Source organism: Narcine bancroftii, chromosome 2, assembly GCF_036971445.1.
Source record: "Narcine bancroftii isolate sNarBan1 chromosome 2, sNarBan1.hap1, whole genome shotgun sequence".
Taxonomy (NCBI): Eukaryota; Metazoa; Chordata; class Chondrichthyes; order Torpediniformes; family Narcinidae; genus Narcine; species Narcine bancroftii.
The window spans coordinates 353,360,115-353,377,356 of record NC_091470.1 but is presented as its reverse complement, the minus strand read 5'-3'; the positions used below and the strand labels follow the sequence as shown (position 1 = coordinate 353,377,356).

Sequence of the window (17,242 nt, the reverse complement as noted above, 5' to 3'; positions counted from 1 at the left end):
AAGCTCTTCTCAAGGCAGACAGTCCAGGGTCCAAGTGCCTTTGCAAAAACTTTGAAGAATGCCTATAAGTACTTCACGGGTAGGTATTAATTGGACATGCAGTGGAGTAATGGATGTTTAGGAAAGCAACAGATGAATGGACTATAAGATTAGGTCAGGTGCCGCAGTCTGTCTGAGTGTAGTTGGCTGTTCTAAGAGAGTCATATGGTTTTATCTGAGTGTAAGAGAGAATTCAGTTCTACAATTCTACAGTTTAGCAGCAGCAGCGGGGACTGGAACAGGACAAGCTGGCAAGCTTATAGAAAAACCCCATTTTGAAGACAGGTTGTGAGTTCTTAGTTTAGCCTGTTCAAAGCCCTCGTGGTTCATGCAAGAGGAGAGGACTGGCTGTCTAATGTTTCATTTGAAATAGGGGAAACCGAAAAGGAACTCTTTGGTGACCTGAAAGAAAGGTTATCATCTGGAAAACCCTGATGGGGCAAGTTTCTTCAGCAAGACACTGAACTGGCTGATCAGAGGAATCAGTTTGTGTCCAATGAGCAACAAATCTCTCTCTGAAAACCGACAAGAACCTTCCTGAGTGGTAGCCATTTACCTTTCAAGCACCAAAGCCAAGTAAAATTCATAAATGTTAAATTCTGTGCACAGCATAAGAATTGCCTGATACTGGTGAACTTGGAGGAGTGAGAAGTGATATTGGACTGTGAATTTAAAAACTTTTCTGAACTTATACACACATTACATACATGTGCGCTTAGAATTAGAAAAGGGTTAAGTTAGCTTAATAGTAATAAGTTAAAGTTTGATCCTGTTTTCATGTTTAAAGATAATTAAAAGCAACCTTTGTTTAAGTAACCATTTGTCTTGGTGAATATCTATTGCTGCTGGGTTTTGTGGACCTCTTGGCCCATAACAATACATACCACAAAGAAGGTCAGCTTAGAAACCAGGTCATCAGTACTATTGTTTTCCAAGGCAGTGGGAAGTTTAGATGGGTTCATTGTTGGTGGGGTGAGGGTATTTGTGTGATTGTCTGAATTGCATTCACATCTCTACAGTTTCTTGGAGTCTTAAGTGTAGCAGTTCCTGCACCACGCAGTGATGCACCCCAACAGGATACTTTCAGTGCTAAATTTGTGGAAGTTGTTGAGGGACAGAGATAATCAGCCAAATTTCTTCAGTACTTTCCATGATCTATTAAGTTATTTCAGTGCTTGTGTACTTCAGTTATAGGAATTGGTGTGCCTTCTTTACGGTTGCATCGATGAGCTGAATCTAGGAGAGGACTTCTGACATATGAACTCTCAGAAAGTTGAAGGTATCACTCTCTCCACGTCAGACCCATCAATGTGGACAAATGTGTGGTCCTTCGGTCTTCCTTTCCTTAAGCCAACAATAAGATCCTTTATCTTGATGGTGTTGTGAGCTTATTCTGATTCATCATATCCAGTCATTTGACTTATAAAGGTAGTGACATCAGTGAATTTAGAAAGTGATTTGAAGTCAAAATTGGCTCTGCTGTCATGAGTGTACAACAGACTAAACACACAGCCTTGGGATGCCCCTGTACTGATGTTTAGCAAGGAGGTAATGTTGCTGATCTGCAGTAATTGGAGTCTGCTGATGTAGAATTCAAAATGATTTCATACATTTTTCTTATCAATAGTTTGAGGTATTACAAGTAACTATTGATGTAGTTTTATATTACTTTCTTTTTATTCATTTTTTTTCTTTTTGTTTGTGTTTACTTGGATACAAATGAATTACTATGTTTGGTGATATGTATATACTGTTCTGTGCTGTCCTGTGTATAAGTGGCTGGCCCGCCCACGGATGACTCAATCCTCTGTAGCCCCTACCCCTGTGACCTGGCCATAAAGGTCGACCTCCCTACCCCCTTTCCATTCATTCGAGCACATGGAGTTGGGGCAGCTGAAATCTAATGTGTATTAAAGCCTGTCGTTCCTCACTCTGTCTTTGGAGTCATTGATCGTGCGGATCAATTTAATACACATTAATTTTCCACATGGGATGGACAAGCTGCTGAGACCCGACAGACTCGAAATTGATCCACAGATGCCCAGAGCTGCTGAACAGTGCGAGCAGTGGATCGCCAGCTTCACAAACTTCCTTGAAGTCGCAGTGGGCCTGGTGGACTCTGATGAGAAGAAACTCAAGATCCTGCAAGCCACCGAGCGAACCTGGTGATCCAGAGCTGCACGACCTACCCGGAGGCCATGGCTGAATTTCGCAATCTCTACTGACCCAGGGTGAGTGAAGTGTATTCACGGTATCAGCTGGCCTCTAGAAGACAGCAATCTAGTGAGTCCAAGCACTGTACGACCTGTGGAGAGACTGCTGGGGCACTGCTACAGCCCCCATGCTTATAGCCCAGTGTGTGGGGGAGCTGGTCCAAGATGCCTGCATGGCTGGAGTGAGGTCTGACTACATTCGTCAGTGACTGCTCGAGGAGGACAAGCTGCCCCTGAAGAGAGCCTTTCCACTTGCCAGGACCCTGACTTGGCCCATTGTAATGGCAACGAGATCGCTGGTAAGAACAGGGCTTCGACGTGCAGACCATGGGCACTGCCATATTGCGACCCAGCATCACAGACTCCCTCCATGAGAGTGAGCCACGACCCCAATGCTGCCACAATCAGACACCCAAGGTGCCACTTCTGCAGCCAGAAGAAACACCCCCGATGACTCTGCCCAGCTAAGGGATGCGGGGAGAAGGGACATTTCCAGCGTAACTTCGAAGTGAGCAGCACGGCACAGATGCCACAGCTGGCCCCGAACGGCTCAACCACATGTACAACTCAGGAGTCGCCATCTTACCTAGCGTCTCCTCCGCTCTCCTAGAAGATGTAATCTCCACCTTCCGCTGCCCAGATGACGTCACTTCTTCCCTTGAGGCAACAGCATGGTCAACATGGAGGCCACCATTTTACCGGTTGGGCCACCCCTCTGACAGCAATGACGACAACCCGATCCTGGCCTCCGTGACTCTGAACCAGAATAACCCTCATCTGATCGCCCACTCGATGATGGGGATCGAGGTAAACGGGAAAAGAATGGACTGCTTGATTGACAGTGGGAGCTGAAGTGCCAGTTGATGAAGTAGAAAAAGACGATGCAGTCAGACAATATTCATGTCTTTTATTAGCAGAAACTTATGGTATAATAATGAAAGACAATGGATGCATATACAGTTATACTCAAGGGGAGTGTCTTTCTTTTTTCTTTGGCTTGGCTTCACAGACGAAGATTTATGGAGGGGTAAAGTCCACGTCAGCTGCAGGCTCGTTTGTGGCTGACAAGTCCGATGTGGGACAGGCAGACACGGTTGCAAGGGAAAATTGGTTGGTTGAGGTTGGGTGTTGGGTTTTTCCTCCTTTGTCTTTTAACAGTGAGGTGGGCTCTGCGGTCTTCTTCAAAGGAGGTTTCTGCCCGCCGAACTGTGAGGTGCCAAGATGCACGGTTTGAGGCGATATCAGCCCACTGGCGGTGGTCAATGTGGCAGACACCAAGAGCTTTCTTTAGGCAGTCCTTGTACCTCTTCTTTGGTGCACCTCTGTCTCAGTGGCCAGTGGAGAGCTCGCCATATAACACGATCTTGGGAAGGCGATGGTCCTCCATTCTGGAGACGTGACCCACCCAGCACAGTTGGATCTTCAGCAGCATGGATTCGATGCTGTCGGCCTCTGCCATCTCGAGTACTTCGATGTTGGAGATGAAGTCGCTCCAATGAATATTGAGGATGGAGCGGAGACAACGCTGGTGGAAGCGTTCTAGGAGCCGTAGGTGATGCCGGTAGAGGACCCATGATTCGGAGCCGAACAGGAGTGTGGGTGTGACAACGGCTCTGTATACGCTAATCTTTGTGAGGTTTTTCAGTTGGTTGATTTTCCAGACTCTGAACCAGAGTAACCCTCATCTGATCGCCCATTCGATGATGGGGATCGAGGTAAACGGGAAAAGAATGGACTGCTTGTTTGACAGTGGGAGCTGAAGTGCCAGTTGATGAAATAGAAAAAGACGATGAGGTCAGACAATATTCATGTCTTTTATTTTTTTTGAAATTTATTTATAGTATCTCCATACATTCATTTCAAATTGACTTAGTATAATATTACATAATAGATACTAAATAATTTTCAAATTTTCACCCCCCACCTCCCCTAACCCCTTAGGAAACCACCTTGTGATGGTTAATTCCCAAAAACCCAAATGGGTGTGGTATAAACCACAAGTGGCATATGACTTCGGGAGCAGAAGTACCACCCCCTCCCCCCCCCCCCCGCTAGGCAGACAAAATACACGTATAAACCGAAAAATCATCATTTCTTATATCCATAAAACCCCGGTCCATCAATTTAACCAATCTTATTCATAAACTCTTTTTTTTGAAAATCCAAACTTGATATTAAATTTTGCACCCTTTCCACCCTCCCAACACTGAGTTAAACATTGTTTACAATCAATAAAAGCTTTTTTTTTAAATTTTTTTTTCAAGTCTTCCTGAATTTCATCCACTGAATTAAAACACCTCTGAACATCCCAGTTCAACACCAAATCTTCCATTCTTCTCAGTCTCAAGTTAAATTTGTAGCTTACTTTCAAAAAAAGTTTTTTCAAATCTTTTAAAATTTTCTTGAACATAATTCCTTCGGTCTTGATCTTCTAAAGCATCAATGTTATTCATATGTTCTTTCTTCTATGTTTCCCAATTTAATATCAAATTTTCCACTTTGTCAATCTTCTCAATGTTAAGTTGAAATTATTGTTTATTTTCAAGAAAAACTTATTCAAAATTTTTAACTCTTCTTGGACATTGCTCCTTCAACTTTAATTTTATAAATCATCAATCTTGTTCATAGTTTCTTTCTACTGAGTTTCCAAATTTAATAAAGTTTCCGTTTTTTCCAATTTTCTCAATATTAAACTGATCTTGTTGTTTAGTTTAAAAAATACCTTTTCAAAACTATTAAAATCTGTTTGCAATGTATGCATACTCACAGATAATAAATTCACTCTTCCAATATTCCATCCAAAAAAAATCACTGATAAACCTTATTGCAGGTCAAGGAGTTCCATATATATGTTTATCTTCAGAAAATATTTCAAATATTTCAAATCAACATTCGTCGCCATCTTTCAAAAAGGAGTCCGAAATCAACTTTAATAAGTTCTGTTCTTGAAAAAATTCCAGCACCAACTCCGGCTCTGTCTGGGCAAATAGGTCAAATTTCTTCCAAAGTCAAATAATGTAATTTTGTTCTGTATTTATAGATAATAAATTCATCCTTCCGATATTCCATCCAAAAAAAATCACTAATAAACTTTAATGTTATCTGGATTTTTAAAACTCACGGGCAACCAATGCCAATTACTGCAATTTATCTTCATAAAACATTTCAAATCAATATTCATCACCATCTTTCAGAGGGGTGTCCAAGGCCAGCTTATCCGACAGTCCAATAATGAGTTCCATTCTTAAGAAAATTCCAGCCTTGACTCCGTGGTTCTGCCTGGGCAAGTAGGCCGAGTTTCTTCCAAAGTCGGAGAGTGTAGTTTTGTTCTGTATTTGAACTCTATTTTCCTTAATCTTTGTTGCCATTTTAAACATCTTTCAGAGAGGTGTCCAAGGCCAGCTTATCCGACAGTCCAATTAATGAGCTCCATTCTTAAGAAAATTCCAGCCTTGACTCCGTGGTTCTGTCTGGGCAAATAGGCCGAGTTTCTTCCAAAGTCGGAGAGTGTAGTTTTGTTCTGTATTTGAACTCTATTTTCCTTAATCTTTGTTGCCATTTTAAACTAAAAACAATTGATAAACAAAACAAAGACTTTTAACAGAAAAGAAATATTCTTAAAACGGGTATTTATATAACTGCCTGGGGGAGACCGGGAATGCACGTCCGCTCCCTACGCCATCTTGCCACGCCCCCTCATGTCTTTTATTAGCAGAAACTTATGGTTTAATAATGAAAGACAACGGGTGTATATACAATTATACCCAAGGGGAGTGTCTTTAACGGTAGAAATAATGCACAGCCAATGTTAGTTCAGCAAGGCTTGCCAGAGGAGAGACAGGTAGCTTAGCAGAGATTCACCACAGTCTCCCCCTGGCAGAAGAAGGCTTAAAATCAAAAGGACAGCTGCTAGGTAAAACTTAAGCAAGCAATACATGGATACCATATATGGCATTAAGGATTCTCTGACAGCCAAAACACGCCAGTATCTAGCAGAGCAATCGAAATATAATGAGATGTTTTATGAATACTGCAGCCTCTCAGGTTGTTTACGAATTCTAGTTGATTTTCTAATTGGAACAGATTGCTTTGTAACCTTGGGAACTGATACAGGCTCCGGATCTGTATTGTGGGAAGGTTGGACTTCTGGACTCGCTCCAGAATCGCCAGCATGAGGCAGTGGAGCCTCAGCATGGCCATCTGAATGTTCGCTCGGGGTCACAGGCTGGGGGGGTGAGTCCAACCTTTCAGGCTCACTCTGAGTAGGGGTGCAAGGAAGGGGCGAACCAGGCGGGGCCAGATCTCTTAGCGGTACAGTGTCAGTGCTCCCGTCTGGGAATTTAACATGAGCATAATTGGGGTTAGTATGCAGTAGCTGAACTGGTTGGACTAGAGGGTCCATTTTGCGTGTCCGAGCATGGCTCTTCAGCAGCACGGTTCCAGGCTCAGATAAACAGGCTGGCCAGTCCATCACAGTTCCTGATTTTCTAGGAAAGGCAAACATACGTTCATGAGGTGTTTGATTTGTTGCAGTACACATTAATGACCGAATAGAATGTAGTACCTCAGGCAGCACTTCCTGCCACCGGGTAACAGGGTAACATGTGTCTTTAACGCAAGGTTAACAGTCTTCAAGACTGTAACGTTAGCCATTTCAATCTGCCCATTGCCCTGTGGGTTGTAGTTCATGGTACGGCTGGTGGCAATCCCCATTCGTAGCAGGGCTTGGCAGCGCTCATGAATGCTGAGCCTCTGTCTGTATGAATGTAATTGGGAAAACCAAAAACACTGAAAATTCTGTCAAGTGCCTTAATGACAGATGCTGACAAGACGTCAGGGCAGGGTATTGCGAAGGGAAACCTTGAATATTCGTCAATTACAGTAACGGCCCTTTAAAATCCAAGCTAATCCTCTCAAAAGGTCGGGTTGCTTTGATGAGAGTGGCTCCGGAGCTTTAAAGTACTGCGGTTTGCATTCTGCGCAAACAGGACAGCTTTTAGTCAGTTTTCTGACTCCTTCCAGGGAGTAAGGAAGGTTATTAGCCCTTACGTAGTGGAAAAATCTCGTGACTCCTGGGTGGCACAGTCTGCTATGGATCTCCTTTAGTCCCTCAAGCTGAGCACCAGCAGCAGATCGTGACAATGCGTCAGAGGGATCATTTAACCTGTACTGGATCTCATAATTGTAAGCTGAGAGTTCTATTCGCCAGCGTGCCATCTTAGCATTTTTAATTTTACTTTTGTGTTTATAACTGAACATGTAGGCTACAGATTCTGATCAGTGACCAGGGTAAATTTTCTGCTGGCTAGAAAGTGTCTCCAGTAGCAAACAGCTTCAATGATAGCCTGGGCTTCTTTTTCAATGGCAGGATGTTTTAGTTCAGGTCCGTGTAACGTGGGGGAGAAGAATGCTACCGGTCTGCCCTTTTGATTAAGGGTTCCTGCCAAAGCACAATCTGAGGCATCATTTTCCACTTGGAATGGGTCATCCTCGTCAATGGACGAGAGTGCAGCTTTGGCAATATCAGCTTTAATTCTCTCGAAAGCCTTCAAGGCCATTGGAGAGAGAGGAAAAGATTTAGTGTCAAACAGAGGGCGTGCCTTCATGGTGTAGTCCCGAACCCATTTGCAGTCGTAGGAAAAGAATCCCATACACCTTTTAAGGGCTTTTGCTGAGTCTAGGGGTGGTAACTTCTTAAGGGGAGCCATTCTTTCTGGATCGGGACAATTTCACCCTTGCGGACAATGTAGCCCAGAATGGTTAGCTCTGTCGCGTTGAGAACATATTTGCCCTCGATAAATGTAAGGTTGAGTTCTTTAGCTGTTGCTAAAAATTTCTTTCAGTTGTTGTCGTGCTCAGCCTGTGTTTTCCCACAGATAGTGACATTATCCAGATAGGGAAACGTACCCTGTAACTCATACGTTTGAACAATCTTATCCATTTCCCTCTGAAACATTGACACTCCATTAGTGACTCCAAAAGGTACCCTTTTAAACTTGTATAACCCCCCATCAGCCTCAAAGGCCTTAGTGACTAGCGCGGGGGATGTTAAATGTGGGTAGTGGCCCATCGGAATTTAACAGCTTAGCAGAGATTCACCAGAGGAGCACAGAGAGCTTTATTCACCCAGACACTGCCCAGAAACTCTCTCTCTCTCCCTGTCAGACCCACGAGCGGCACCATCTCTATGGCCGCAAAGGACCAATCCACTGTGCAGCGTCATTAACAGTGGGGGTGAATGTTATGATAACTTTCATTTGCTTGTAATGCCAAGCCTCTGTGCATCGATACTCCTGGGCCTTGACTTGCAGAGCCAGTTTAGGAGCATGACAATGGCATTCGGAGGACCACAAAACAGTACACAACCCCCGACTCACAGCCCCCTTCCCCGGCAGCCTCTCCACCCCCCGCATATCCCCTCTCTCGTTATTTGAGAACCTGACCCTGGACTGCAGGCCCATCACAATGTAAAGCAGGCACTATAGCGCCAAGGACAGGCCATTTATAAAGTCATAGCTCCCAGTTCGAGCTCATGGAGAGCCTAAGTCATGGTGTTCAGGTGTGGGAGAAAACCCCGTATGGCAATCGATTACAGCCGCTTCATTCAGCTAGATGCTTACCCCCTCCCCCAGATAGCCGATAGTGGTTAATAAAATAGCCCAGTACAAAGTGTACTCCACGATTGACCTGAAGTCGGCATACCACCAACTTCCCCTTTGCCGGGGGACCGCAAATAGACCGCCTTAGAAGCAGATGGCAGACTTTATCACTTCCTCAGGGTGGCCTTCGGAGTCATCACTGGCGTCTCAGTGTTCCAAAGGGAGATGGATCGGATGGTAGACAGACATAAACTGACAGTGATGTTCCCCTACTTTGACAATGTCACCATCTATTGCCATGACCAGCAGGACCAAGATGCAAACATGATGAAATTTCTCTGCACAGCCAAGTCCCTTAATTTGACTTATAACAAAGAGAAGTGTGTGTTTAGCACCATTCGTCTGGCTCTTCTTGGATGCGTCATGGCGCATGGTGTCATTGCCCTTGACCCCGACCGCATGCATTCCCTTATGGAGCTACCAATACCACACAACCTTAAGGTGCTGAAACGGTGGCTGGTGTTCTTTTCTTACTATAACCAATGGGTACCCAATTATGCCGATAAGGCCTACCCCTTAGTAAGTAAGGTCCACAAGCTTTCCCTTATTGTCAGAAGCCCGGTCAGCGTTCAACCAAATCAAAAGAGACATCGCTAAAGCCATGATGCATGCCATGGACGAATCCATCCCATTCCAGGTGGAGAGCGATGTCTCCGACTTCACGCTGGCCGCCACTCTCACTTTCACGTTCAAAACAAAATTGCAGGATAAAATTAAGAACGATAAAATCCTGAGGTGGAGAATCGAGCTCTCCACCTATAACTACGATATCCTGTACCAGTCAGGCAAACTAAATGACCCCCCCACCCCCCTCACATGATGACCACTGCTGCCCTGGGGTCACGAGGTTGTTCCACTTCATAAAAGCCCGGAACCTCCAGTACTCCATCGAGGACGTCAGGTCTTTGACCAGACACTGTCGGATCTGAACGGAATGTAAACCACAATTCTTCAGGCCTGACAAGGCACACCTCATCAAGGCCATGTGCCCCTTCGAACGGCTGAGTGTTGATTTCAAGGGACCCCTGCCCTCAACCAATTGGAGCGTCTATTTCCTTAATGACATAGACGAGTTCTCCAGATTCCTATTTGCCATCCCCTTTCCAGACATGACCTCTGTCACGGTTATCAGGGCACTCTGCAGCGTGTTCACCCTGTTTGAGTATCCGGATTATATCCATAGTATTCGGGGCTCTCGTTCATGAGCGAGGAGCTCCGGCAGTACCTGTTGGCTAGAGGCATAGCCACTAGTAGGACCACAAGCTATAACCCCAGGGGAAATGTCCAGGTGGAGCACGAAAATGCCACCGTTTGGAAGGTGATCCTCCTGGCCCTTATGTCGAAAGGCCTAGCGATGTCTCACTGGCAGGAAGTCCTGTCAGAGGCACTCCATGCCATCCGATCTCTGCGCACTGCTACAAATATGTCTCCACAAGAACGCATGCTTTCCTTCGCCAGGAGGTAGGTGACCAGAACCACTCTGCCACCCTGGTTCTCATCTTTGGGAGCCATCCTGCTGAGGAAACATGCAAGGGGCCATAAGACTGACGTGTTGGTGGAAGAGGTGCAGTTCCTGCATGCTAACCTGCAATATGCAGTACTCTGATGGCCATGAGGACACAGTCCCTGTTCGGGACCTGGCACATGCTGGAAACACCCACCCACCCTTGACCCCGATCACCACATACACACACATCGTCCCCTACAGGGACTTAGTGCAGGCTAGCAACGCCCCCCAGGCACCCACACCACATGCCCAGGACCCTCACCCAGCCAAGTTGACCACCACCACCCCCAGACAACCAAACCCCACCCCCTCCAGCGACAGGCTTGCCCCCCCCCCACCCGCCCCCACCTCAAGATACCCAACCAGCAACGGAGCAGACCAGGACACTCCCGGCGGAGCTATGCAGGTCACAGAGGCAGAAGAAGCACCTGACTGGCTGAACCTTAAGGAATGGGTTTTGTTTTTTAAAGAGGGGGTGAATGTGGTGAAATGTTTATACTGTTCTGTGCTGTCCTGTGCATAAGTGGCTGGCCCCCCCACTGATGACTCGATTCCCTTTAACCCCTCCCCTGTGACCTGGCCATAAAGGTTGACCTCCCTACCCACTACCGTTCACATGGAGTTGGGCCAGCTGAAATCTAATGTGTATTAAAGCCTCACTCGGTCTTTGGAGTCATTGATAGTGCGGATCACTACGCAATTGTCTTTTTTATGTATGCTTATGTTAAAATCAATAAAAATATTTAAAAAAGAAAAGAAGTGGAGGATCCAGTTGCGGGACAGAGTCCAAAATTGCTTAGTTTAGACCAGTGATCTAATGGCAAGCAGTGGGCCAACCAAATGATTCTGCCTTCATCTGATGTGATGATCGGCTCCAGGTCTTTCCTGAGATGAGCTGATCTGCTCCTTAACAACCTCATAGTGGTAAACGTTAGTGCCACCCACCACTTGTCATTGAGGCAGGTCAGCTTTCTCTTGGGTTGTATAAAGGAATAATGGATGTCCTTTTGAAGCAGGTGGGAACCTCAAACCATTTAAATTTAGATATACAGCATGGTAACAGACCCTTCTGGCCCACGAGCCTATGCCGCCCCATTAACCTACAAACCCTGTATATTTTGAAGGATGGGAGGAAATCCGCACAGGCATGAGGAGTGATAGGCACTACCAGTAACCACGGAGACTAGGCTGAGGGAATGATAGGCTTTCATATACAGAAGAACCTTGCTGGCCCAGATTCAGGCCTAGGAATGGAGGGAAGGGAGAAGTGGCTTGACCTTCATAGTCCAGGGCCACAGGGAAGGAGTCATGGGGCACGAGTCATCAGTGAGCGGACCAGCTCCATATATGCAGTAGCCAACAATAACGATATACAATGGAGGAAACGTATCACCACAAGGAGGGCATGCAAACTCCTTACAGACAGCGCGGGATCCAAACCCAAGTTGCTAGCGCTGAACTAGTGGGAACAAGAGGCTGAAACTCCGGCCAGTTGGTTTGCGCAGGTTGGAGGGCAGGTAACATCAACTGCCTGGACTTTCCATGAGTTCTTTCAGCATTTTTGTGCATTGCATTAACTTTTATTCCTCTTTTCACAGATCCCTCCCTCCCTGGTGAGTGTTTCCAACATTTTACTGTCCACAGTTTTGAATTTGTATATAGTTGCTGGTTTTTTGCACGTTTCAAAATTCCTTGATTGACAGGATGCTCTGTCCCTCCTCGTCCAGAACCCACGCGGGCTGTCACACACCGGAAGTGACGTCCCAGCAAAGCGGAAGTGACGCGCAGCGGGCCTATATAAACGCCTCCGCCCGCCTCGGCTCCCTCTTCTCCGTCCGGTTCGGAAGTGCTCTGTCCTTCTGATCGAAGCTAAGGCCGAATCCCACCCGGCAACTAGCACCATCGAACCCGCAGAGATCCAGCGCCATGGCATCCGAATCCGAGCTCGCCTGCATCTACAGCGCCCTGATCCTGCACGACGACGAGGTCACCGTGACCGTGAGTGAGGGGCCGCGGGGGAGGAAGAGGAGACGCCATCTTAGGGGTCGGCCTGAACCCAACCCCCCCTGGCGGCTCGGAGCGGGGCTGCGGGTGGCTGGGCCTCGCACGTGGGGAACGGCGAGGCCACGCATGCGCCCTGCCATCATGGGGGGGGGGGGGAGGCTGGTGGTTCGGCCAGGGCCACTGAGACCGAAGAGTTCCAACCCAGATCGTGGACTGGCCATTCCTACCGACGGATGCTGTCTCACCTGCTGAGGTTCTCCGCCCAGGGTTCGACCTGCCACCTGCAGGCATCTGGTGTGGCAGGTGCTACAGGACCCAGAGGAAGTCAAAAGACTGCTGAAGGTTAAGCAGAGTACCTGATCCAGATAGACCCCGGCTTACGACACCCAGGGTACAATGGTCACCATCTGGTACTTCCAGTTTCAAGTTACAATCGTTCCCCGCATTTGCGATACGTGCGAGAGAGTAAGGTTCCGCACCCGCTAGCAGTCATGAGTGTACTGTGCAGCAGGCCAGCCGTGCTGTGTCAGCTGCCTCGGGTTAAAATAAATTGCGTCGGGTCACATTGGCATCAAATTTGAGTTGCGTCGTAAAAGATTTCAGCGTTTAAATAAAAAGAACAGTGTGCAATTGTAATTTTTCAGTTTAAATCGTGTTCAATAAAGGCTTTCAGCATTAATATTTAAATTAAAAATCCCAGTAGAGTGTGGTATGGTTTCAACTTGCCACGCGAGTCCTGGAACGGAAACGCTATCGTAAGTTGGGGGGGGGGGGGTCTACCTGCATGGTAAAGCTCGTGACCAATCTTTCTGGTTTGAACCCTTCGTCGAGGTATGGACCAAATGTAGGCAAGGTGCCTGAACAAAAAGAATGAGGGGAGGAGCATCGTCCCACCGGGAGGAGGTAATAGGTGGTTAAGGGACGGGCTCACCAAACGGGCGGGGTTTGGGAATGGCTCTGTGAATGTAGAGGGAAGGGGGTGGAGAGTAGGAGGAAAGAAGGAAGGGAGAACAGAGAAGTTGAGGTTAATGCCACCCAGTTAGAGTGCTTATGCGGAAAATCAACTTTTGTTCTATACCAATTTATGGGTGATCTTGGTTGGATAGGCCATGGACAGACATGGGAGTGGGGCGCGGAATTGAAGTGCCACTCTTGCACCCGCATCTACTCACTCCCCACTATTCGGGGCCCAAAACGATCCTTTCAATTGAAGGAACACGTGTGTATCTGTGGAAGTTATCTCTTGTATCCAGTGCTCCCTTTGTGGCCTTGTACATCAGAGACTGGGTGCAGACTGCTGAGCACTTTCACTCTGTTGTCAGTATTCATTCCAAGCCTCTTGTGTTGGAGCAACTTGCCTCTTGGACATTTAAGATTCGAATTTTTCCTAAATGAGCTGCTTTTCTTTGCTCTAGCATGCTCAATCTATTCCACATCATCACCCAATGCCCAAATGCTTGCACATCCTGCTTGAATTAGATATCACACGCTACATGTGCCTCATGAGCTACCTAGCAGGGAGCGTTCCTTTAGAATTTCCCTGGAGTTTGTTTTGGAACGTCGAACAGTACAGGAAAAAGCCATTTAGCCTCTGATGTCTGAGCTGGTCATGGTGCCAATTTAAAAAGCACGCTATTTACACCTGATCTATATCCCTCCATTCCTGACTGTTTATCTGTTTATATATGCCTTTGTTGCCATTCTATATGCTTTCACTATTTCCCCTTTTTTTAAAAAAAAGCCTTTTGAACTTCTATTTGGGCACAATGGTAATTTTCTGATGAGAGAAATCATTGTTTATTCTTCATTTATTTTCAGGAGGACAAACTGAATGCCCTCATCAGGACAGCTGGGGTTATTGTTGAGCCTTTCTGGCCCAATCTTTTTGCCAAGGTAATGTCAAAATTAGCATTTTAAACTTGTCCAATTTGTTATTGTAAGAGGGAGTTTTTCATTCATTTTCATAGTCCCTATACCATAATGGTTCTTTAATCTCTATCATAAATTAAATTTCTCCCTTTAAAATGCTCTTGTGTGGTTTTTTTTGTCTCTGGCTGACCTTGCATCTAACTGTTTGGATTTATTCCTCTTCAGTGATATCTTTTGACTTGTCCTAATCTCTAAACTTTGGGCTTATTCAGAATAATTTTAACTTACTCATTAGCCAACATATTTGTTTATAGTGATGTCTTCTAAAATGCCTGGTATCTGACAATTAGTGATTGGTAGATGCTGGATGTGTAATTTCTGGTTGCTTGAGACTTACTCTTACAACGCCTAACTAATACACCTGCATTAAGAATAAACAGTTTAAAAGACAAAAATACGATACTTCACTGAAAAATCTTCACGTGCTTAAATATATAAACCTTAAAGCATTTTACTTTTTCGGTCACATTTTTTTGAAAACATTTGAACATTGCTGCATTTGCAAGTTCCTCCCCCACCTTGGAGCTGCCCAAAACATGAACAAGTTTACAGATAAAGCCTCTGACCATGGCAACTTACTAAGCAGCGATCATGAGGTACTTTGAGAGTACCATCAACCAGCTCTTCATCCTGGGTGATGCCATTTTTTCACACAACTTTATTCAAACAGCTGCTACGAGCAAAGCACAACCAAGGCCCTCTGCTAGCTGAGTATTTGCTCCTATCTTCACCAAAGATTTATGTGTTATCATTTTAAATACACAATTAAATTTATTTTCTTTTATTTTTCCTTTTGCCGGTTGTTTATTGGATTCTGGATACCAGGGGCTTTAATATACCTCTCTAGCAGGTTCGTTCTGACCATTCTCTGGTCTCCGGCTCTTTGTAAAGATGTCCTTGTGTTTTTCCCCTGAAAGTTTTGCTTTTCTGCCTTAATAAGTTTCTGAATATGGAGTATTTTTTTCTTGGGGTTGATTTATGTCCTGCTTCATTCTGGTTAGATGGAGATGGAACCTGGTCATATCTAATGTACATAAATATTTTGTTCCAAAAAATGGGGATACATTGAGCCTAAATAGGTCATTTACTGGGAATCCATTGGATTTTTTTTTAAGTATAGCCCTCCATTATGTTGCATTTGAGTCATTTTACTTGAGGAATGTTGTGATCTTGGTTCAGTAGACTTAGCATGTTTTTTTTTCAGGCTTTGGCAAACATTGACATCAACAGTCTGATCTGCAATGTTGGCCTTGGTGGTGGTGGCCCTCCGGCTTCTGCTGCAGCGACCTCTGCTGCTCCTGCTGCTGGTGAGTAACCAGTTGTTTACTGGGTTGCACCAATGGTTCTCCAGTCCAGAAAACTTCAATTGGAGCAAAACTCCTTGGGAGGGTTAAAAGAATGACTGGATCCTTGCATTTGTGTTGTAACCTCTGTTTTCACTAGACAACGAAGATTTTGCTTTCTGGGTATTTTTTTTGGATTTTGTGCTGCTGACCTCGAAAATAACCTCAACATTTTCCTATCATGTATTGATTTTAAGATGTAACTTTTTTTGTAACATATTAAGTCTACTGATATACTGCCCACAAACCAAGCTGTTTTAGTCGTCCAAGCATACCTGGACATTCATTCAGTGCATGTGCTATGCAAATATTGTCTTGGGACTAGGATAGATGCAGACAAGCTATAAAAGAAGCTCACATATACAGATGCTGTGCATTACATTGATGTATATTGAACACATGTTGATACACATGGTCTTTTCAGGCAATAACATAGTGAGTGTACTTAATAGCATTTGTCTTCAGAAATGTCTAGTCGATGTTAGAACAGGATTTGGTTACATTTGTGGCGAGTAAATTCAATAAAAGTTAATGTTTCTCCAACTTCCTATGTGAATTAGTATTTTTGTTTTCAGCTTGTTTTCTTTCAAAGGCAAATCTCTTGAAAATTGCTGTTCAGAGTTACCTTTGCTTGCAATGTTTAGCAGTTAGTATGAATAGGGTAAATTTGGTATGTCTGTTGATAATGCTAGAACATGTCAAGGAACTGAAATCAATTTTTCTCTTGCAGTGGAAGAGAAAAAGGAGGAGAAAAAACAGGAAGAATCTGAAGAGTCTGATGATGACATGGGCTTTGGTCTCTTTGACTAAACATGCAGGGAAATGTTTGTTACAAATAAAAATTGAAGATTTTTAATCTTGTTGCATTATACTTTGGCCAATTATTGTAACAGCTGTCTTAACTTTTGCAATGACTCATCTAAGGCATACTTAGAACATCTACCAGTTCTTTCTGGTTCACAGCCAACAACTTGCTATATTTCTGCCTCTGGTGTAGTTGGAGAAGTATGTGTAACTATCTAATAGTGTACATATAACCATTTACAGCACAGAATAAGGCCAGTTTGGCCCTACTAGACCGTCTCTCACCATGTCCCACTGACCTGCATTTGGCCCACCTCCCATCCATATACATATCCAACCTTTCCTTGCATATTAACATTGATCTTCTACCACCATTGCTGGAAGTTCATTTTATACCCCCACCACCCTCTGCGTGAAGAAATTCTTCCTTATGTTTCCCAGCTCGATTGGTCTTTTAACTTCCTCCACATTATTTCTGTGCTCTCCCCCTTGAAAGTCTTTCCAATTAATGTTCCCTAGTTTTTCTGCCTAATCCTTTCATAATTAGCCCTTTCTTCAGTTAATCACTCTCCTATAGCTACATTGAAGCTAAGAGAGTTGTGATCATTCTCACCGAAGTGCTCCCCCCACCAAGAGGTCTACCACTTGACCTGGTTCATTACCCAGCACCAGATCCAGTATGGCCTCCTTCATTACCTCCACTGAGGGCCACAGACAGCGATATAACATAATTCAACATGAGAT

General features: G+C 44.9%; 1 protein-coding gene across 1 annotated transcript; it reads left to right on the top strand.

Annotated features, from left to right (window-relative positions):
* The first annotated feature begins 12,225 nt into the window (after nucleotides 1-12,225).
* On the top strand, nucleotides 12,226-16,550 carry rplp1 (ribosomal protein lateral stalk subunit P1). Its single transcript, XM_069922335.1, has 4 exons — nucleotides 12,226-12,416; nucleotides 14,241-14,315; nucleotides 15,556-15,658; nucleotides 16,425-16,550. Exons 1-4 carry the CDS (start codon nucleotides 12,345-12,347, stop codon nucleotides 16,502-16,504), a joined length of 330 nt encoding a protein of 109 aa, XP_069778436.1. The 5' UTR covers nucleotides 12,226-12,344; the 3' UTR covers nucleotides 16,505-16,550.
* Nucleotides 16,551-17,242: the final 692 nt, after the last annotated feature.

Bases quoted from the DNA above. Each gene is read 5' to 3' on its own strand.
- rplp1 (XM_069922335.1), top strand. From the start codon at position 12,345: ATGGCATCCGAATCCGAGCTCGCCTGCATCTACAGCGCCCTGATCCTG. The intron at 14,316-15,555 runs GTAATGTCAAAA...TTTTTTTTTCAG, and splicing joins GGCCCAATCTTTTTGCCAAG to GCTTTGGCAAACATTGACAT. The intron at 15,659-16,424 runs GTGAGTAACCAG...TTTCTCTTGCAG, and splicing joins CTCTGCTGCTCCTGCTGCTG to TGGAAGAGAAAAAGGAGGAG.